The sequence below is a fragment of the Vanellus vanellus genome (genome assembly GCF_965231255.1).
Source record: "Vanellus vanellus genome assembly, chromosome: 12".
In the NCBI taxonomy this organism is placed as follows: domain Eukaryota; kingdom Metazoa; phylum Chordata; class Aves; order Charadriiformes; family Charadriidae; genus Vanellus; species Vanellus vanellus.
In genome coordinates, this window is record NC_138917.1 from 21,885,074 (window position 1) to 21,906,494 (window position 21,421).

General features: G+C 50.4%; 1 protein-coding gene across 1 annotated transcript in view; it reads right to left on the reverse strand.

Annotated features, from left to right (window-relative positions):
- HYDIN (HYDIN axonemal central pair apparatus protein) overlaps window positions 1–21,421 on the reverse strand; it is a 161,422-nt gene that overhangs the window by 85,726 nt on the left and 54,275 nt on the right. Inside the window, exons 10-17 of the mRNA XM_082489568.1 lie at window positions 18,715–18,833; window positions 16,483–16,706; window positions 12,509–12,576; window positions 9,309–9,544; window positions 8,367–8,467; window positions 6,938–7,073; window positions 6,303–6,467; window positions 2,003–2,155 (exon numbers count right to left, since the gene is read on the reverse strand). Of these exons, the coding sequence (XP_082345694.1) occupies window positions 2,003–2,155; window positions 6,303–6,467; window positions 6,938–7,073; window positions 8,367–8,467; window positions 9,309–9,544; window positions 12,509–12,576; window positions 16,483–16,706; window positions 18,715–18,833 (1,202 nt within the window). The remainder of the gene's footprint in view (window positions 1–2,002; window positions 2,156–6,302; window positions 6,468–6,937; window positions 7,074–8,366; window positions 8,468–9,308; window positions 9,545–12,508; window positions 12,577–16,482; window positions 16,707–18,714; window positions 18,834–21,421) is intronic.

Here is a 21,421-nt window from a genome sequence, read left to right on the forward strand (position 1 = left end):
GATATGGTACTCAGGGACATGGTTTAGAGGTGGCCCCGGTAGAGTTAGATAACAGTTGGACTCAATCTTAAAGGTCTTTTCCAGCTATGACAATTCTATGATTCTACGACCTGCAGATACCCCGGCAAGCGGGGATAAGCCAACACAGGACTAGGTTATGAAGTCCCTACACTCCTCTTCAAACCTAAAAAGCCCCATCTCAATGCAAAGCTTTGGAGATTTATTTATTTATTTATTTAATTCCTTCCGGCAGCAGAGATGCGCAGCGCTGCTCCCGGCAACTCACAGAATAGACTTGACTCGACTCAGCCAACGGAAGGAAGAGGAGAGGGGCACGGGGAAGCCTGGGCATGAGGGGTGCTCCAGGCAATTCCCTAAATCACGATCCCAAAGCGAGAATATCCGCAAAAAAAAAAAAAAAAAAAAAAAAAAAGCATCTCCGCTTGCTCAGACAATTGCTCTTTTCTCCCATAAAGCAAGAAGAAAGCTTGACTTGACAGAAACGGCAATTTGCAGGTGTTGGTTAAGGACCCCACCAAGGTGGCAGCATGGCCACCTGCATTACAGCATTCTCCTCTGCTACCTCCAACGAGACACCAGACTTTTACTTGCACTGTCGCTGCCCCTTAATTTAATCTCATCCAGTCTGTTGAGCTGCCAGTCAGCGTACTGTAACACTGCTGATCCAACGCGGCTGTGAAAATCTCAATCAATACCTCTTTTCTTTCGAGCGGGGACCGTGATCTATAAGCCTAACTGCAAACAGCCACGGTTTGGAGATCAGCCATCCAACAGGAGACAGGGAAATCGCAGCTCGCTGCCCTGCGGCACATCTCCAAGCGGGAAATCAAAGCAGCCACCTTTGGCACCTTAGAGAACACAATACTTGGGTTCAGGAGCACAAGAGAATGAAGGATGTCCAAGCCACCCTTGAGAGCAGCTATGGGACAGCCGGAGCCACTTCTGCTCTCCGATGGACGTGCGTGGGTCACCCTGACACCCACCCGCAGCTCCAATTTTAATTCCAAAAAATTATTGAGTCCTATCTTCTTCCCATCAATACACTGCCAGGCAGCTGCAAAGAGCAAAACTTCATCGGAGGCAGCAAAACGGCACCAAAGTAGGCAGCTGCTGCGGGGAGGAGCGGCTCGGGTGCATCTCGCCTGCCGCGGTGCTGCTCCCACCAGCCGGGCTCAGCATCGCGGCGTTCAAGAGCCTGAAGAGCCCTCGGTGAAACAGCTGATCGAGCAGGTTCTCTTGAAGCCGAGATGCTCACCATGGGGTGACTCACCCCTGGGAAGTCAACAGAGGGGGCGACTAGGGAGCACCAGAGCCCATCTTCACCGCAGGGAAAGAAACCACCTCGTATTATTGTTCTATTAATTGATTAGCTGCCCTGGGAACGCCCCCCCGGCTCTGAGGTTACATTTGTCCTCCCGGGCACAGAAATGGGAATGAAACAGCCGGAAAAACAGCAAGGAGGGAAATTCAGCCTGCGTTAAGCAGCCCCAGATGTTCAACCCACCTAGCACTGAGAAGCACAAACCTCCTGCCAAACCCCGTTTTTCTGCCCCAATGCCAAATTCCTGCTCCGGTGGGGAGCACATCCCACTCAGCCCCAGCACATAAGGCACAACAGACGCAGACATACCAGGGAAAACTTAGGGAAACCCATCCCCTTCCAGGAGCAAGGGGCCACAGGGTTCTCTTGATCTCCTAGAGCTCCAACAGCGTGAACTTCAGAGCTAAATACCTTCCACAAAATAAAGGGAGAAGTTGTAAAAACGATCCAGACTAATTTCTGCTCAAAAATCTATGCAAGCTTTCTGTTTTACTGAGGGGTGCCCCAGCTAGAGCTGCACTCGGAGCCAGGCTCCTCTCGCTGCTTTGTGACGGAATATCTCTCTCCGACAGCGATCTGGAAACGTTGCGTATAAAAACTGAGCCACAGGTTGCTACGGACCAGTCATTTTTGTCGGAAAATAGCCCCACGGATACTTACCATCTCTGCCCAGAAGGATGCAGGGATGCCAGTCTGATTGGAGAGGTGGAGAGTTCGGGAAGCATCTTGTAGAACTTGGATACTGCCAAAATTTATCTTACTCGGGTGCACGTAGACAACTGGTCCTACTCCGCTGCTCACTAAATGGATTTTCTGCTCCGGGAAGCAGGTAGGAAAGATCAAAAAAAAAAAGACAGGGAAAGTTTAAAAAGATTAGAGAGCTCTAAAGGTACTCCTAGACCCAGGGGTAATTACAGCTGTTGGGAGTTGTAAGACTGAAACAGAAGGCCTGGAGCAAGTGGGAGATCTCCAATGATGCCATCTGAAAGCCACAAGCTCCTGTTATTGGGGATAAAGAAACCCCAGTTTCCCACGCTTGCTTTTTCACACCTCCTCCGCACCATTAGCTCTCCTTCCTCTACCTCGTGCCCGCTCCCCACCCCTTTTACTGCTCAGTCTTGCCCCAAACCGCCCTCCCCGACTTCTGCTGCTGCACAGCCACACTTGGAGAGTAACTTCTTTAACGTTGCCAAAGCTACACCGGTGAAAACCAGCACAAGTCAGAAGCAAAGCTCCTCAGAGCAGAGCCCATGCAAGTTCGCTGCCTCCGATTTGTGCTTCGGTGTATTCCTGGTGTTATATGAATAACAGACATTAATTATTAATTACATCATTCAAGCAGTAATTTTTTTTTTTTTTTCTTTTGACAGTCTGAGACCCCAAAGTTTTGTTCTTGCAGCACTGCTGGGGGAGGAACGCGGATCTCTTTGCTAAACCATTTTCTCACAGCATTAAAACCAAGGAGAGTTTCTCCGGTCTGGCTGGATTTCACTACTTCTAAACACCCCAACTCTTAAACAGGATCTGAACGCATAAAACTCCCAACGCTGACAAGACGCTGTATGATTCACTGGAGGGCACGGAGTATGATTTAACCACAAAAGAAACCAGGCTCCGTGATGTAAAACCTTTAATGATGTCTGACTCAAGGAAATGGCATTGACAGCTGTCAGAATCGCGAGTCCAACTCAGCCAGAAGGAGCAGCATCCAGAAATGCTCATCCCTTGACAGGACACTACTGCGCGCAAGTAAGAGCCAAAAAATCACGTACCAAGGCTGGAACCTCAAAAATAAGGAGCTGAAGCCATGCATGCTGACGGACCTCTTATCCCTCCGGGAGAAGGGAGGTACGGAGACCCGTGATGCTGCCCAAAGCTGCCGGGAAGAAGAAGCTGGAGGGAAGAGCTGTGCGGAAGCAGCAAAGGCAGGGTAGAACTCTTTGGAGATGAGTAGAACAACATCTGGAGGATGCTCAGGCTAGCAGGCTTCAGACTGTGTACTAACACGATATAACCTCACGAAGGAAAGGGCTTATAAAAAAAAAAAACAAAAACACAACCAACCCCTTTATCTACAGTCTTCTTAAAGGGACAAGAAAAACCTCATTCAGCAGCGTTAGAGGCGATGTGAGACACATGGAAAGGCAGTAAAGGGAGATGGCAAATCCAGGAGATCGCCACACGTACCCACCCCACCCCCCCCAGCAGCACCGCTGGCTTTGTCGATGGGTACGTAATGTCACACTCGATCTTTTAGGAGTGAAGAGCATCTGTCCCTGACAGACCGCCGCGGTTTGAGCGACCGCTTATTTTGACAGCGGCCAGCTGCCAAACCCCCAGCCTGTGGCACACAAGGCTGCTGTGCCACCAGTAACCCCAGGGTTGGGTTTTTACCAGCTCCTTCGGGCAGATTACATACACCAAATTGAAGCTGGCACGCAGTCACCGGGCAAACAAAATACCAGGCAACGGCCCCATGGAGGGACCCTACACAACCTGGATGAAAGATCTGTGCGGGATTTCACCTCTGGAAAGCCTTGGTAGCCATAGCAGATGCCACAACTTAAGACAATAAGAGCAAGCTTGTGTTTGGCTTTATGGGAACACATTGCAGCCATCGCCCTGAGGGCAGATTTGCACCCTATGATCCATACGGATAGGATTTGCCACCGGTGCAGGATGTATATAATAAGATGGTGAGCTGTTCTGCCAGCCCAGAAAGCCTTGGATGTGTCAGCTACGAGTGAACTACTGATACCACACTCAACCTATAGGGCAGACCTATAGAAAACGCAAAGAATCAGGCCTGACAGCCAAGAGCTCCCGTCTGTGCTGTTGATATACCCAGCACTCGCCGGGCGCTCGCGGCAGCTGAGCGTAAATGCTGCACGTTAAAGATCAACTTAATGGGTGCACACAGCCGTGCAATCTCAGGCTAGACGTTTCTTGAGGGACAGCTAGGATGCTCCAGCTGAAACGCTTGCCCTTTGGGCAAAAAAATTGTCATATTCATCTCCAAATAAAAGAGATTAAGGTAAAGTTTGAAATTGTTAGCCCAAGGGTAACAAGTGTAGGGTACTGCGCCTGGGGAGGAATAACCCCCTGCACCAGTACAGGTTGGGGGCTGACCTGCTGGAGAGCAGCTCTGTGGAAAGGGACCTGGGAGTCCTGGTGGCCAACAGGATGCCCATGAGCCAGCAATGTGCCCTGGTGGCCAAGAAGGCCAATGGCATCCTGGGGGGCATCAAGAAGAGCGTGGCCAGCAGGGCGAGGGAGGTCATCCTCCCCCTCTGCTCTGCCCTGGGGAGGCCACATCTGGAGCGCTGTGTCCAGTTCGGGGCTCCCCGGGTCAAGAAGGACAGGGAACTGCTGGAGAGGGTCCAGCAAAGGGCTACAGAGATGATGAGGGGACTGGAGCATCTTTCTGCTGAGGGGCGTGGGGCTTTTTAGTCTGGAGAAGAGAAGGCTGAGGGATCTAATCAATAAATCCTTCAAGGGGGGGTGCCGGGGGGTGGGAACAGTCTTTTGTCAGTGGTTCCCAGTGACAGGACAAGAGGGAACGGCCACAAACTTGACCACAGGAAGTTCCATCTCGACCTGAGGAGGGACTTCTCTCCTGTGCGGGTGGCAGAGCAGTGGCACAGCTGCCCAGAGAGGGGGGGGGGGGGGAGTCTCCCCCTCTGGAGCCATTCCAAACCCGCCTGGAGGTGTCCTGTGCCACTGCTGGAGGTGCCCCTGCTCTGGCGGGGGGTGGGACTGGGGGAGCTCCAGAGGGCCCTTCCCGCCCCCACCACTCTGGGATGCTGTGACCTTTGCGTGAAGGGTTAAAGCTTTGCAAGAACACTGCAAAAAACAAGCTAACAGTTGAACAGCGGGGTTATTCTGGAGGGGAGAAACCCTCCTGTTCAAGGGCAGCGTGCCTTATATTTACGAGCAACCGTTTTGTCAGAGCTCCCAGCAAAGCCCGCCCTGCCCGCCCTTCCTGTTGACTGGTTTACACGCTCATCCGCAAAGGCCTGGGTCGAGATGTTCAGCGGCATCCAGGGGATTCAGCAGCATCATTTCCATTCGTTTTAATGAAAGTTTAAATCCCTGAGACTACTTCCAAAATGTCAGCCCTCCTTTCCGTTACAGAAAGCTTACGGTTCCCAGCCATCCTCTGACAGCCTCTTTCAGGCTCAGAGAGACAACAAGACGTTTTAAAACAGCTGCTTCAAAAGTTAATATCGTTTCAAATTAAAGTTTAATTAACTAAATTTGTTCTAGATTTCAGCTAGATGAAGCCGGGATGCTACATACAATGTTCTCCTGTCTACCGTTTGTTGTCGGCGCTGCTGTTGTGTATGCCTGAACGCGAACAACATCTTTCAGGAGGCTTTCGTCCAGGAATGCTTTGCCTCATCCATTTCCAAGCTTGGCAGAAATAAAATCCCAAAAAGAGAGAGTCTCCGTTCTCTAGAGGTAAGCGGTCTGGAGACTCTTGTGCCTTTGGCTGGGGCTTTTGGCCAAGAGATATGCCGGATGTTTCTCAGCCTGACTTTCGGCGTGGTTTCTTACACAGCGCTTGTTTTAGCGGGATTTGGGGATGTCTCTGTGTGCTCCCGAACAGAAGTCCTAAGGAAGCAGCAGTTGTTCTTCATCGAAGAGCACAGCAGAGTACGAGACCCAGGGACTGCGCTGGGTTTCAGACTGGGCTTGTTATCCTGTCTTACAAACCTGTAATTAAGCACCGCCTCAGACTCTTAGATCGTCACCTGCCGAAGAAAATACCATCCTTCCTCTTCTCCACGTGTTAGCTGCTGCTCATGCCGTGAATCCCTCCTTTCCTCATCTACACTGGTCATATATTACAAGTTCTTGTTTTCCCAGGAAGGATCCCTGGAATTTGCAACCCTGCCTGTACACTTCACGCCCCGCCAAGGTGAGTGGCACACAAAGACCCGCATCCCCCAGCACTCACCAGTGGGGATTCTTCGCTCCCAAACACGGTGACACAAGCCACAGTGTCCTGCTCTCCCAGCACCTGGGCTTCCAGCGTAAACGGGACCTCCACTGAGCTGTGAGGCAGGATGATCCCACACGGCATGGTGCTGGAGTATCGCACAGCAGCATCCTCCTTGTGTTCCTATAAGGGACAGAATCAAATGCCAAATTCAGAGTGACCTTTGAGGAAACTTCTTAACATCTACCACAATGGAAATTAACATTTATTTATTTTTTTAAATCCCTAGGAGAAAGCAGAAAGGCACAAAACATGATGCCAGATTTGTATGGGCTTAGCACCCTCAGAGGGTCCAAAAGCTGCTGCATCCACAAACACCCACTTGTGTGTCGGAAGCCGCTTTTCGTGACCCCCTAAGTTCTCCTGCATGAAAGCACCCCAAAGACTAGAACATAAACTGCTTCCTAAAGACTTTAAACTGCTTCCTAAAGTTTGTACTCAGGTTCCTGTTCTCAGGAGACAGGGGTTTGCTGAGAACAGGAACCTACCTGAATATAAGCCAGCAAGTTCTTAGCCAAACCTCCCCCCCCTCCTTTTTCCCTAATAAACCCCTGGATAAAATGGGAGGGCGGGAGGTGGACGCGATGCCAAACCTGAGGAAGAACCCTGTAGCAGCCTGGAAGATCGCTGTCGTTCACAAGGGTCAGCATCTGCTGATAAGGGAATTTCAGAAGGCACCGTCCAAACGTCATGATGGGGTTGAGCACTTGCAGCGGAGGAACTACGCATCTAGGCAAAGAGATGACCCAAAGGGAATTAGAGATACCACGAGAATGTAGAATTTGTTTACTCCCCAACTAGCGCGAAATGGAGCATAACCCATTTGTCACTGTCAAACAGACATTTAATACTCCAACAGCGATAAATCACCTTTAACTTCTTTTTATTCACTTTTACTCAACAACCTCTTGTGAAGGAGGGGTAAACCCCGAGTCTCAGCGTGGCAGAGGCTGCTAAGTGCCCGGGCAGCGCACGGCGCCCCATCCCAGAGCTGTCTGATGGGCACCTTTGCCCCCAGGAGGCTTCCAAGGACCCTCCCAACGGTCCCATTAAGGCGTGAGCTCTGGAGGAGCCTTCCCACCAAGGACCAGTGCTCACTTAGGGAACACAAGACGCCAGTGTCTGAGTAAAAATGACTCCCTCCTCTCCCATACCGTTGTTGCCCTGCCTGAAAACTCAGCCACTTGTCCCAGCGATGGAGGGCACGAGATGAGTCACCACCTGCCTTACGCAGCGGGTGACCACCCTTTCCCCTTTTTTGTAGCTTTTGGTCCTTCACCCTCCCCAGGTCCTTTTGCACTTTTTTTTTTTTTTTTTTTTTTTTTAAAGAAAATTGCAGCCCAGGCGCTGACTGGCTGACTCTGCCTGGGAGAAGGAACAGCACCAGTGAACTGCATCCTTCCCGTAATTAAACTGACACTCACTGCAGCACGACAGGATTGAATCTGGCTGCAGCAAGAACAACTTTTTGGCTTAAGTCGGAGAACATTAACGTTGAGGGGAACCAGAGAAACCTGAGCTCACTTTCCACATCAAGGACTATTTTTCCCTTCGGAAGATCTTGCTTTTATTTGTCCCTCCCCAGTCCCACCGTAATCCCTTCCCCATTTACACATGCCTTCATTAACCGTACCAGCTGCCAGCTTTCAGCAGGTTGCTCCATGCATCCCAAACGGACGTTGCATTTCGGTCACAACCCAGCACACGTCCACCACTCGCAGGAAGGAGGAGAGACAGCCCCCCAGATTTTTAAGCCTCAAGCCCCCAAACGCAGGCCAATAACGAATATAATGACTGTTTCCTTTAGAAAAAGGCTGAAGGCCATGCCTATCCATTGAGCACAGGTGCTTCTCAACGTGGGCTGCTTCCAAAGCACTGCTGTTCTCATACCGAGCTGGGCAGAACTAGCTCATTAAGCAACGCTTCTCGTTGGGAGATGGAGCCAGCAAACCACGTGCGAGGCAGCATGCTGGCGACGGACGCACGAGGAGAGACGATGAGCCTCAAGGGAAGCGCCGATACCTGGCTGTGAGGAGCAGCGCTGACACCTCCTTGCCAACACCATCCACATCCACCATCAGCGCCAGCTTGTATCTCTTCAGTGTGTTGGAGCACAGGGTGACCTGGTGGAAGAGAAGAACATCAAATGCTTCTTCATTCCCAAAAAGCCATTATCCATGTGTGGTGTCCTCCAGTTCTCGTCCTGCGATAAGGAAAAGGAGGATTTTGCCCCAATTCTTCTGCTGGTCCATGTGTAGAACACAGTCTCTGGGAGTAATACAAGTCTTGTGACAAAATCTGCTTTGCTAAATACACCGTACAGTTATCAGGGCGTACATAAACTAAATTAAAGCCCAATTAGGCTAACGCTCTATTCACCACTGTATTAAAATTAAGGGACCAATTTTTAGTCTCGACTGCAATAGCATAAATCCAGAGGAAATCTGTTGACTTCAACAGAATGAGTTCAGCTTTACAATGGGAAGCTGAGGGCAAAACGTGGCCCAGCAGATGCTGTGCAGTTCACGGCTGCCAGAGCTATTTCAGTCCCCACCGGAGATCACCGCAGTGAATCCAGCTCCTTCTGCTCAACAGGAGAGGAGAAACAAGACGGGGAAGAAAAGCAAACTGTTTTCTACAATGACATCTCTCTTTTTAACAGCCACCTTCTGTCCTCATCCTTCCTCTGCCCACTTTAAATCAAAGAAATTGCTCTAAGCAGCTCTCAAAAACCACAAGAATGGCTTCTGTGCCTGACCACACGCTATGTGATCTTCTGCTTATGATTTCGGAAACAAAACAGTGCTCTTTTGGAAAAGTCCCAGAGTAAGCCAGCTAACAAAAGCCTGACACTAGCGCGTATATCTTACTGGCATTGTGCTAGCAGCACTAAAGCCCTCTCGTACATCAAGTGAAGCTCCAGCTCCACCTGCTGAAGCACCTATGGCCGGACTCTCCCCATACCTCGATATCCAGGAAACCCTGGGAGCGGATGGTTCCTCTGCAGGGCGTTATGGTAAATTCGGTTGGCCTGACGTGACGGCGAGTTCCCCTTCTCCAGGACGGACGAGCGTTCTCTGACATCTGAGCCAAACTAGTAACACTGGGCGCTCCCGAGCCGTCCCCAGGAATGCGAAGGTTGAAGGTCATGGGCACCAAGGAGGAGTTAGTGAGGCGACACGACAAGGTGCGAGGAAAACCTAGGAAAATGGCACAAAGACGAATTTATGCACCATTCCTGGTGGGAATATCCTGTTATGATAAAACCGCGCTTGGAGTTTAGCTCTCTTCAGTCTCAATTGCAGCGAATTGAGAAGCTAAGCGAGGAATTAATCGCCACTGAAGTTGCCTTTTGTGCTGACCACAGAGATTGCTTCCTTGGCAATGGCCACTCTTAGTGATGCCGAACACCAGAAGTCTCTCCCTCTCTAGTTGTGAGGAGCTCTCTCCCTCACCTGTCCCCAAATCAGAACTAATTCTTTCTCCTTTATGAGTGTGCGCTCAGACAGACCGTTTACTCCGAAAATTCAATCGGTAAAACTCTGTGTCAACTCCCTGAACAGTTCCACAGCTCTCAATATATAAAAGCTGTGTGTTGTCATTGAGGAGCATCTAGACTGGAAGAAAGGAAGGGTGAAACTGGGAACCAGAGCACGATGCAGAGAGCTCTAACACAGTTTCTCTAGGCAGGATCCTTAAGGCACCTCCTGTTTTGGGGCAACCAGACTGAGCACGTGGCAGTTTGCCACCCACTTCACAGGAGGTGAGCCTGGTGCTTGCTTAGAAATTAGCAGGAACCATGTCTCCCCTTACCTAACAAATGGGGACATCACATCCACATTGCACCCTGGCTTTGATTACTGCCCGTAAAGGTTTACATCACTTTAGCTTTGACACTGGTTTGCCATTAAGCACCAGTGACACAACCACACCCGGTAGGGATGTTCTACAGAGACAGGACAGCAGCTCAAAACCTGCTCTGGAACGGACATCTGGGTTGGCTGGCCAACTCTGCGAGAAGGAGACATCTCCCATGGCTTGGTTACCAAGCGTTATTTGACTACAGATTGTGGAGACCAGCGATGAGTGGTGTCCCTCAGGGGTTGGTACTGGGACTGGCACTGTTCAACATCATTGTTGGTGACAATGGACAGTGGGATTGAGTGCACGCCCAGCAAGTTTGCTGATAATACCAAGCTGTGTGGTGAGGCAGACACACTGGAGGGGAGGGATGCCACCCAGAGGGACCTGGGCAGGCTGGAGAGGTGGGCCCAAGGCAACCTCATGAAGTCCAACAAGGCCAAGTGCAAGGTCCTACATCTGGGTTGGGGCAATCCCAAGCACAGCTCCAGGCTGGGTGGTGAATGGCTGGAGAGCAGCCCTGAGGAGAAGGACCTGGGGGTGCTGATTGACGAGAAGCTCAACACGAGCCGGCAATGTGTGCTGGCAGCCCAGAAGGCCGACCATATCCTGGGCTGCATCAGAAGAAACGTGGCCAGCAGGGCGAGGGGGGGGGGATTCTGCTCCTCTACTCTGCTCTGGGGAGATCCCACCTGGAATACTGCAACCAGCTCTGGAGTCCCCAACATTGCAAAGACATGGACCTGTTGGAGTGGGGCCAGAGGAGGCCACAGAGATGCTGGGAGGGCTGGAGCCCCTCTGCTGGGAGGACAGGCTGGGAGAGTTGGGGGGGTTCAGCCTGGAGAAGAGAAGGCTCCGGGGAGACCTTATTGCAGCCTTCCAGTGCCTAAAGGGGCTCCAGGAGAGCTGGGGAGGGACTTTTTCCGAGGGCATGTAGTGATAAGATGAGGGGGAATGGCTTCAGACTGGAAGAAGGTAGATTTAGGTTAGATATTAGGAAGAAATTTCTCACTCTGAGGGTGGTGAGCCCCTGGCGCAGGCTGCCCCGAGAAGCTGTGGCTGCCCCATCCCTGGAGGTGTTCAAGGCCAGGTTGGACGGGGCTTGGAGCAACCTGGGCTGGGGGGAGGTATCCCTGCCCGGGGCAGGGGGGTGGAACTGGATGGGCTTTAAAGGTCCCTTCCAACCCAAACCATTCTGTGATTCTACAGATGGGGAGGAAAACCACCGGCAGACAGAGCAGATAGTTCACCCACACCCATCGACAGCGAGCACAGCCCACCTCCAGCAATGCCTCCAGCAGGGAGGCAGGAGGTACACAAAAAAGGACAAACGGAGACTTCACAGCCCCAAAGGAGACTGAAGTCTCCAGACACAGAGAGCAGTCAGCAGCATCGCTAAAAAAGCAAAAATACAATAGCTGCCTTCAGCTGAAAAGGCCTTATTAATGAAATCAGATTAAGGAGGATGAATCTCCTATTACATAACCATAGTTCTGCCTAGTGCGTTTCTTGTTGTTTTATTTATTCCAAAGGAAATAAAGACTTGGCGGAGTGGTGATGTAGGGAGGGGAGGAAGCGGCTCAGGGAAGGTAATGAGTTTTCTTAAAGAGTCCATGAACAGCATGAAAACACAGAGGCATCCTGGGCACCGAACGATAATGGCCCTCCAATCAATCCACAATTGATTTCACATTTAAACTTTAGATCATCTCAGTAAAAAGCCATTTGGGAGACGGAGACCCAGAATCTGCATTTCAATGGAGACGCTCTGGACGCTCACCACCGGCTCCGTCAGCCGAGCTGGGCCTTCGGCGGGGAAGGAGAAGGAGCCCACATCTCCAAGGACACCAGTGCCTGATGCAGAGCTATTGCTTGGGCATGTTACCTGGTAGGTGATAACGAGGTGCCCTCATAGCACTAATTAACATCTCACACTAAAGGTCACTTATTCCTTGCGACAGGAACAAGGCTACAGGCTACTACATGGCGTAAACTCCCTTCTGCAGTCCCATCCCCTGGGCCCTCCCAGGACAAGGACTTTCGCAGTCATTCTGCTGCCAAGGGTTGGGAAGTTGGGGCTCAACAGACCATGAGGGACACCAGAAAATACTGACTTTCTGTTTCTTTGTGCCATCATGAGATCAAACGGGCCCAGCGCTGCCTAAGCGACCGGCAGCCCCGGCTTTAACACCCCAAAGGCCGTTACGGAGGAAGACACGTGACAGATGCTTTTACGTTCACGCGCTCCGTTTCGCTGAGGCACGGACCTCTCAACCCACGGTCCGAGCCCAGGGCACACTCACCAAAGGAGACGTCACCGAAGCGGAGGGAAGGTACGTTGAAGTGAAAGGTGGGTCCAATGACACAGCCCCTGTGAGGACAAAGGCAGAGGAGACATTGTGGTCAAGAAAACTGCAAAGCGTTCAGCTTTCATTACTGCTCGGATGGAGGAAAGCTGATCTCGGAACCACGGTGGGATTTAAGTCAACCCATCACCCTTGTGCTGAGCATGGCACCCACGGGGACAGCTGCCGGTGGGGCTTAGGCCACCACATCAGTCAGGGGACCAAGGGCACGTCCCCATGTTGCTGCTGGCCCGATGAAGGACCCCGCACAAGTGATGGCTCTGTGCCTCAGTTTCCCCATCTGTAATGCGATGACATAGAGGTGTCCACACAAAAGTGGACGGATTGTAATTAGCCCTCCTGGCTGCAGCTTCCCCACTTCGGTAATTCTTAGCTGGAACTGGTGTTTCCATGGAGTACATGAGCACCTTTTCCTCAGAAGATCTTGACCCACGCAGTCACTAGGCATGCAGGATTTTGGGGCATGAATCCAGGGGAGCCCAAAACATCCATGAGAAAAGCAGCAAGAGTTCTACGTAGCAGACAGCTGAATCTCAGATGAAAGTGTCAACTTCTCACCAGTGCACCAGCTGACACATCCAAGCGCAACACGTGTCAAACTACCCAACGTGGGTGGCCAGAACCCACCAACACCTCCTCGCCCATCCTTAAATTCAGCAGCCGGGCTCCAAATGCCTAAACTCACCAACATCTGCCAAAACGAGCACTTGGAGCTGCACAACATTAATTTATTTCACAGTTGATGTCAATCAGTGCCAGCTCTGCCTCTTCGTCAAAAAAAAAAAAAAAAAAAGTAATCAACGAGCACAGTGAATGGTGCCTTCTAGTTTTATTCACAAGACTGTTACTGCCTCTGTTCTGCACGTGACCAGCCCCCAGCACCCCGCAGGAGGGACCTGCGTTGTGGACCATCTGTGGTGTCCCATTTCCAGCATTTATTTAGTAAATAAATGCCAAAGAAACAAGCATTCAGGACTTTGTAAGGTTGGTTTCCAAGTAGAGAGTAATCACCGATGGTCTGGGCATCTTCTGATTGCCCAGTCAAAAAGCACTCAAGAAACACCAACTTTCAGGAGTTTCAACCCAATGCTGACTCTCTTATTCTTGAAGCTTAATCAGTTCTTGAGAATAAGGCAGGTAGCAAATCCCTGCTGCTGCTCCAGTTCCCTCTCCAAGGACCTCACATAAGCAGACCTAACCTTCCAAGCTCTAACAGCTTACTTTCGACGGAGCAAAGGGAGCAGACACGCTTTCCATCTCAGCGCTTGCCAGGAGACGATGGAAAACTACCTCCAAACCAACCGTGGCTGGGGATCACACTGGGGAACTGCCAAGGAGGAGCCTTGCCAGGCGAGCGGGGAAACGACTGCCCTTTCCACTGCGGGTTGCGTCTCTGCTCAAGGAAGTGAAACCTGAATGACTGCCCAGAAGGCTCAGGCAAGGAGCCAACCCAGCGCTCGGTGCACCCGCAGCTGATAACGGCACAGCTTGCAAGAAAATGGCAGGGGAAGGCAGTGTTTTTGGCAACAGCTGTGTCTTACAGTAGCGTTAAATAATGCGCTTGTGGAGGGAGACCAGGGTCCTTGCAAAGCATCGTCAAGCATTGGAACGGGCTGCCCAGGGAAGCGGTGGAGTCACCGTCCCTGGAGGGATTTAACAGACCGGCAGACGTGGTGCTGAAGGACATGGTTTGGTGGTGGGTTTGGCAGTGTTGGGTTGATGGTTGGACTCGATTTTCAAGGTCCCTGCCAACCTAGACCATTCTGTGACTCTAAGGATAACACAAGGTGGGAGAGGAACCACTTGAACTCTCATTCCCATTCCTTCCTTTGCAGCCCAGCGTCCCCCCAGCCAGCTCGCCTCCATCCAAAAGAACTGGGAGTTCTTCCTCCCTGAAGGACTAAATCTAGTGCACAAAACGTCCCAAAGAGGTAGAGAGGGAGGCTCAGCTTGACCTGGCTGGTGGACATCTCAAAAGGCGTTGGAAAACAACCAACTTGAGTTGTGGGACTGGAGAATGAGAGATAAGGACTGGATAGGGATTCTTGAAACAAAGGCAAGACAGAAATCAAGGAGGCAGATGACATCTGAGAAGAGTGGACTGCAAAGGGAATCAAAGCTGAAGGACAGCTGCGTGGGAGCAGATGGGGACACTGGGGTACCATCAGATGGGCTACATGGGAGCCACCATCCAGGAAGAGAGGAGTATGAGGGAGAAATTAAAGAAAGGAACATGAATCCTCTTTCAGGGAGACAAAGTCTGCACTGAGCTCAGGGTTGTGCTGGCAGAACAGGGAAGAGTGGCCACAGCGAAGGAGAGGACATGCTGGGCGCCAGAGCATCGCTGGGGAAACCAGGACCATCTCATTTGGTTGTGGGGAAGCCAAAAGACAACTAACTACCCTGCTGACAGCTCTTTCCTTCCTCAGGAGCAAGGCCATCCAAGAAAAACCATATTTTACCTGGGATAAGCGCATCTTTACAAGCAAAGCCTGCCCTTGCTCAAGGGGAAAGCTGCTTATGCAATAAAATCCCGTGACCGATTTGGGGGAGGGACAGAAGAGGATAAATTATTTGATTGCGAAGTATTCCCTCTTGATTTCCAAAAGAAGCAGCACTTTTCCCTCCAAACACAAAGCCAACATAATTGTTTCTCTACCGAGGTCAACTGACCTACTCACCGCTCTCTCTTGCGAAGTAATAACCTCGTTGTGCTTTTTGATCCATTTCCCTTGCTTTATTGGTAAAATTGACAGCAGATTCCTTTCATTTCTTTACTACCTTGACCAAGTGCCTCCCAAAAGCAGCAGCAGCCCAGAACAGCCCAGCCGAGGAGGACGAGGACCGGCCAGCCCCAAAGCTCCAGAGCTTTCCTGCCTACACCATGATATCCCACCAGCCCACGGTTAAGACCACATGGGACAAGTTTGGATCCTGCCGTGGTCCTCAGAACTCAGCTTTGCCTCTCCTACCGTCAGCCTTTCCCTCTCTGCCTCTGTCCTTTGCTCGATGAGGATTATCTTTTGCCCATGGGATGATGCCCAAGTCCTTGTGACAGTACTTTGCTGCAGAGCTCCCCGTTTCCCGCATCAGCACTTTCCCAGCTGCAGAACGGAGGTACCGTAGCACTCGCTGCACAAGAGCCGGGAGGACAGCTTGTCCCAACGCATTAGCATGAGAGGGAATGCCAAGGCTGCTGCTACCCATCTTGTATGGATTATTAACGGAGGATTTTAAAAACGCTGCTTCTGTCTGCAAAACAACCCATTCCTCTACCATCTCCAAAGCCTTTTTTTGGCCTTGCTGTGTGTTCAGGTTGGACATCCCAGATCATCCACCGCCCGAAGGTGATACCATCACGCTGTCTGCCACGGCCCTAGGGGGAACGAGCTACCTGTAGGAAGGAGTCACTCCACCGCTTGGGTACCCATCCCGGGCAGCAGGCATCTCCACACCTTTCCTGGGCAGCCTCCAGTCAACCTTTTTCCAGCATAGGAAGTCACTTAAAGCCTTAAGGTCCTCACACAGAGATGTCAAAGGGTCACAAAAGGCAATCGGCTGCTGCCAAATTCTGTGCAAAGTCACAGAGCCACCCTGGCTCGGCCGTGAAGATCGAGGTGCTTCCCAGAGGGACCCAAGACTTTGAGTTAAACAGGGTGCTGAGGGCATAGGAGACACGGTCATCTCCCCTCGCAGACGATTACACTTCATTTGCTGCTGCAATTACAAGATTCAAACTGGAATCAAGGTTAAAAAGCCTTGCCTTAGTCCCAGCTCTGATCCTAGCATCCCCACGCTAAGACCTTAAGACAATACTATTTTTTTTTTCTCTGCTTCACCATAAAATGAGGAAGATGATGACCCAGAGATTACCTACAGATGTGCCCACTGAGCTCCTGTACCCTCCTCACCTGACAGTCAAGGTCACAGGCTCAGGGGATCCTTTCACACTGAACCGGAATTCTTCCGTGAACTTCCCCAGGATGGTGGAACTGAAGGAGATCTGGATGACTTGGAGCTCATCCGGCAAAATGACGCCCTCCTCGGGGAGAAAGGTGAAGCAGGAGCCCAGAGCTGTAGCTGGAGGGACCAAGTTGAAGACAGCAGTGATGGCTCCTTTGTTAAACAGGATCGCCTGCAGCAGCAAGAAAGCAAAAATGGAAATACATAAGGAATCTTCCTTTCCTACAGAAGGCTGATTTGTTTTTTAATTAAGCAATTAACATCTGTGAAAGGCAGGAGCTGCTGTGTGCTGCTGCTTGGCAGAAGCCAAGGAAAATACAATAGGACAGGTTCTGCCTTTGGGTTTTTTTTTTCATGCAAAGCAGAGATAACTTCCTATAAACAGAGTCGCTCTGGGTTTATTCTACCGACACAGAGTAGTGCGCTTCGACCTGCGGTGCGGAGGACCTGCTCAGCATCCCCGAGTCAATCCAGACCTGTCCCTAAGAGCAACGAAGGGCAGTTACTAGAGAATCATCAACAACCACTGCTGCTCCAGGTGGGTCCAATCCTGCCAAGGGCAGAACACACTCAGCTTCCATCGCAGCCGACAAGTTTATTGCAGGTAGGAGAGACCTCAGGACAGCGCCAGAACCAACTTCAGAAGCACTCCCCAACTCTGCTACAGTATATAATTCAGGTTTCTTTTATTTTTTCCTTTAAGGTGATAGGTTCTTAGCCTTTGCTCAAACAGGCGTGTCAAGAAAGGATGAGCATGAGGTGCACGGCAGCCCCATCTATCCCAAGGATTTTCTCCTTCCTAAATATTCACCATCTGTGATTTTACCATTATCAAAATAAGCTGCAAATTTCAGACCAAGCCGTTATTTTGTTGAACACTCGAGAGATCTACCACCTCAAACACATGACGTAATCCCACAGTATTTGTTGAGATTCGTTTATTTTCATGTTGGGTGAGAAATGCAAAGCAAGTAGGTAAAGTTTCCGATTGCTGCCGGGTAAAATCCTGCCATTTCCACGGACCTATTTATCTGCCTGCTTTGGATTTCTTTTCCCTAATTTTTGGCCTTACAAAACTTGTCAGAAAAACTGAGACAGGAGCATAAAAACGTCCCCTATTTTTTGAATTTTGCAGCCGCCGTCGAAAATATTCACGTATTCAAACTCCGCAATGGTAACCTGGAAACTACTCTTTCTTCTTTAAGGTCCCTCCCAACCACTCTATGATTCTCATGTGTTTTACACCTTCGTTACAAATTGCACGTAGGGATCCTACGCTGAGCTGAGGTTTACCTCCAGTCTAGCTGCTTACAACAGCACTAACAGCATCACCTACTTATTCACATTTTCTCCAGTAATGAAAATAATAAATTGATATAGAGAGAATCAGTGAAGTATCAGCATTAAAAATGCAGAGAGAGCACAATATTTTGGTAAGAAAACACCTTACTGTGTCCTTCCCTGCCACAGTCAAGCTTTTGAAAGTGTCTGGTATGATGTATTGTCTCATTTTCTACCTCCTTCGGTTGCTCTATTTTATATTTTTTTTTTTTTTTGCAGAAGACTTGACACCATTGGGGAGGGAGGCAAATACATAGAAAGTTCCTTTGCTTCGTTTCCAGAAATGCTTTGGTTTTTATACAGCCAGATTCTGGAGAGCGGCGGGAGGCTGGTGGGCATGGGGAAGCGCTCCCAATGTCTTTGCAAGGGACATCTCCGGGCCGGGAGGCTGGAGGGCTTTCTTCTGACTCCCAAGAATTGGCAGGATGCACTCAGCTAAAAACTGGGCGCGACGGACTTGAGTTCAAAACACAGTAAATTCGTCCCAGCTGCTTTTTAGGGGCCAGACTACAAAGGTGCATCGCATCAAGGGCTGAAACAAAAGCTCCTGAACACTTACCTTTTTGACCCGACGTTGCTTTCATGTGTCAAGGGTTTGTTTTTCACACGAAGCCTCCCAGCTCACATCAAAGGGAGGTTGCCAAAAAGCAGTGATTAGGACTTCATGAACACCACATACGCCTTTCAGACCCCGTCAAATGTATCCAGATTCTGTGAAAACCCCCCGCATTTGACTGTTACGTCAAATATTCACTGCTCTCAACTGCCCACGTTGACAGAAACCCCAACAGGGAGCCATGAGAATCCACCCCAACCCCCGGGAACCCCCAACTTCTCACCTCATAGCTGTGGGCTGATCCAACAAAAACCTTCCCGATGTCCAGCTGGTCGAAGCTGAAGCGGAGCCGGGGCCCCACGCCTTCCGCTTTGATGCGCAGGGGCAGCCTGGTCTCACGGCCTGGGGAGAGATTTCCATTTCAGTACAATAATTCCCTCCGTTATCCTGGATTTTCCAGGCCACCTCAACGCTAGTCCCTGACTCCAGGCTGGATGGGACGAGTTCTAGATGCTCCACGAGAAGATACAGGATGTTTTTCTTCCCTCAGGAGATATGCTTTGGGGACGGTTTGTAATTTCTAACCCATCCCTTGGGCTGGTTTCTCATTTAGCGATCAATTTGCACCCTGAAAAAGCGACGCCGAGTTTAAAACACGATCTCTGAACTTCTTCCCGTGTTCTTCGGTGAGCTTTGAAATCCCTTCAGTGAAGGCACAAAGCTCAGGAAACAGAACCGAAGATAAAAATACACCGTCCGTACTGATGCGATGGGAGATGACAGCGCAGGAGCTGAGAAGTACGAGCCCAAGCAAGGCATAGCTCCCGGCTCACAGCGATACGCACACCCCAGCGCCGCTCACAGCGGGCAGAGCATGTCAGCCCCCTCCTCTGCCCAACATACAGCTCCGTACCTGGGTGCTCAAGGGCTCACCTCCTCTGCCAGCGCCTAAATAACACCAGGCTTTAACGACCTCCAGAGAGAAGCGCTCACCTATTCCCACCATGATAGCAAGAGGCTTTGTAAAGACACCTTCCCTGAAGCAAGCTGAGCAGTTATGGAAAGCCTCGCTGCCGAGATCAGTTAAGCCATAGAATGGTTTAGGTTGGAAGGGACCTTGAAGATCATTGAGTTCCAACCCCCTGCCATGGGCAGGGACACCTCCCCCCAGCCCAGGTTGCTCCAAGCCCCGTCCAACCTGGCCTTGAACACCTCCAGGGATGGGGCAGCCACAGCTTCTCGGGGCAACCTGCGCCAGGGGCTCACCACCCTCAGAGTGAGAAATTTCTTCCTCATATCTAACCTAAATCTACCTTCTTCCAGTCTGAAGCCATTCCCCCCTTGTCCTATCACTACATGCCCTCGGAAAAAGTCCCTCCCCAGCTCTCCTGGAGCCCCTTTAGGCACTGGAAGGCTGCAATAAGGTCTCCCTGGAGCCTTCTCTTCTCCAGGCTGAACCACCCCAACTCTCCTAGCCTGTCCTCCCAGCAGAGGGGCTCCAGCCCTCCCAGCATCTCCGGGGCCTCCTCTGGCCCCACTCCAACAGGTCCATGTCTTTCCAATGTTGGGGACTCCAGAGCTGGTCACAGTATTCCAGCTGGGGTCTCCCCAGAACAGAGGGACAGAATCTCCCCTCTCGCCCTGCTGGTGACGCTTCTCCTGATCCAGCCCAGGATGCAGTTGGCTTTCTAAGCCACGATTGCGCATTGTCGATTCATGTTGAGCTTCTTGTCCATCAGCACCCGGAGGTCCTTCTCCTCAGGGCTGATCTCCAGCCATAAATGTACTGTTCATACACACATCCCTTGCTGCAAAGGTAACTGAGACTGCGAGGCTTATAGCTAAACTCCAAGATGCTAATTTTCCTCCATGAGGCTGCTAAGATGACATAGTGCCGGATCTTTCAGTCTGAAGGCTGTTGTGGACCACTGGAGCAGCCTAAAGTGCCCGAATCCTAGCTGAAATTTCCATGCTGTCCCCCATTCTACTCTGCACGGAAAGCAAGTAGCACAAGAAGAAAGCTCCAGAAGTTGCATATAACCTCCACTGTAGCTTTTGTGGAAAAAAAAAAAAAAAAAAAAAAAAAAAAAAATATTCCTCTGTCCTTCAAGCTCCTTTGAAGCTCACCGTTAAGCACTTGATGCTCACCATTAAAGATTAGGGATTGAAGGTTGATTTTTATTTGTTTATTTTGAAGTCTGCTGCATACTCATTCCAGAATGTCCAAAATGACTTCTTATTGCAAAGAGCAGCCCAGGAGTGACCACACAGTGACTACATCACAACTTGAAAACAACTCTCCCGGAACAGCCTTTTCAACAATTGCTGATTTTTTTTTTGATCTTGCGACCATGGGATGAGGCTGTTTGATAACGTCCAAAGCCAGAAAGGAAGAGCTAGAGAGCTTTTGTTGAATTAAGTGGGTCCAGCCAAAGCCGAGCTGATAGCAGAGATCAGAGTTATGTTTCACAGCTCAGGCGTCAATCGTTGTGTATTTCTATTTCACAGATATTATACAAGAGGCAGCATTGGGTGTTCACTGTTAAAAGACTTCTCCATCTTGCATCACGTGTGGCTTTATTTTCCTTAAAAACTTTAGGTCTAAACCATCAAAGCTCTTTCGGAAACAGCAAAGATTTCCAAGTGACAACCTTCTGTTCATGACCACACCGAGACACGTCTCATGGCCACTGTGATAGAAAAAAAAAGAAATCACCCCTTTTGCAGTTGGTCCTGAAGGTCCATGGGAACCATCCTTTCTTCTACCCCTACGCTGATCCTTGAACTTTAGGAAATCCCAGAAATGTTGCTCTTCCTCCTTCCAGGTGAACTTCAGAGAGTGTTTTGAGTGTTTTCTCTTCTTTGTGAGGAGCTTGAGCTTTGAGGAACATCCAGCCTTTGCCCAAGGCCTGGGTACAGCTGGGGTGATGTTCCCACCATAAAACTTCCCAGAGCATACAAGGGCATGGAGGGACTACAGCCTTCGTCCT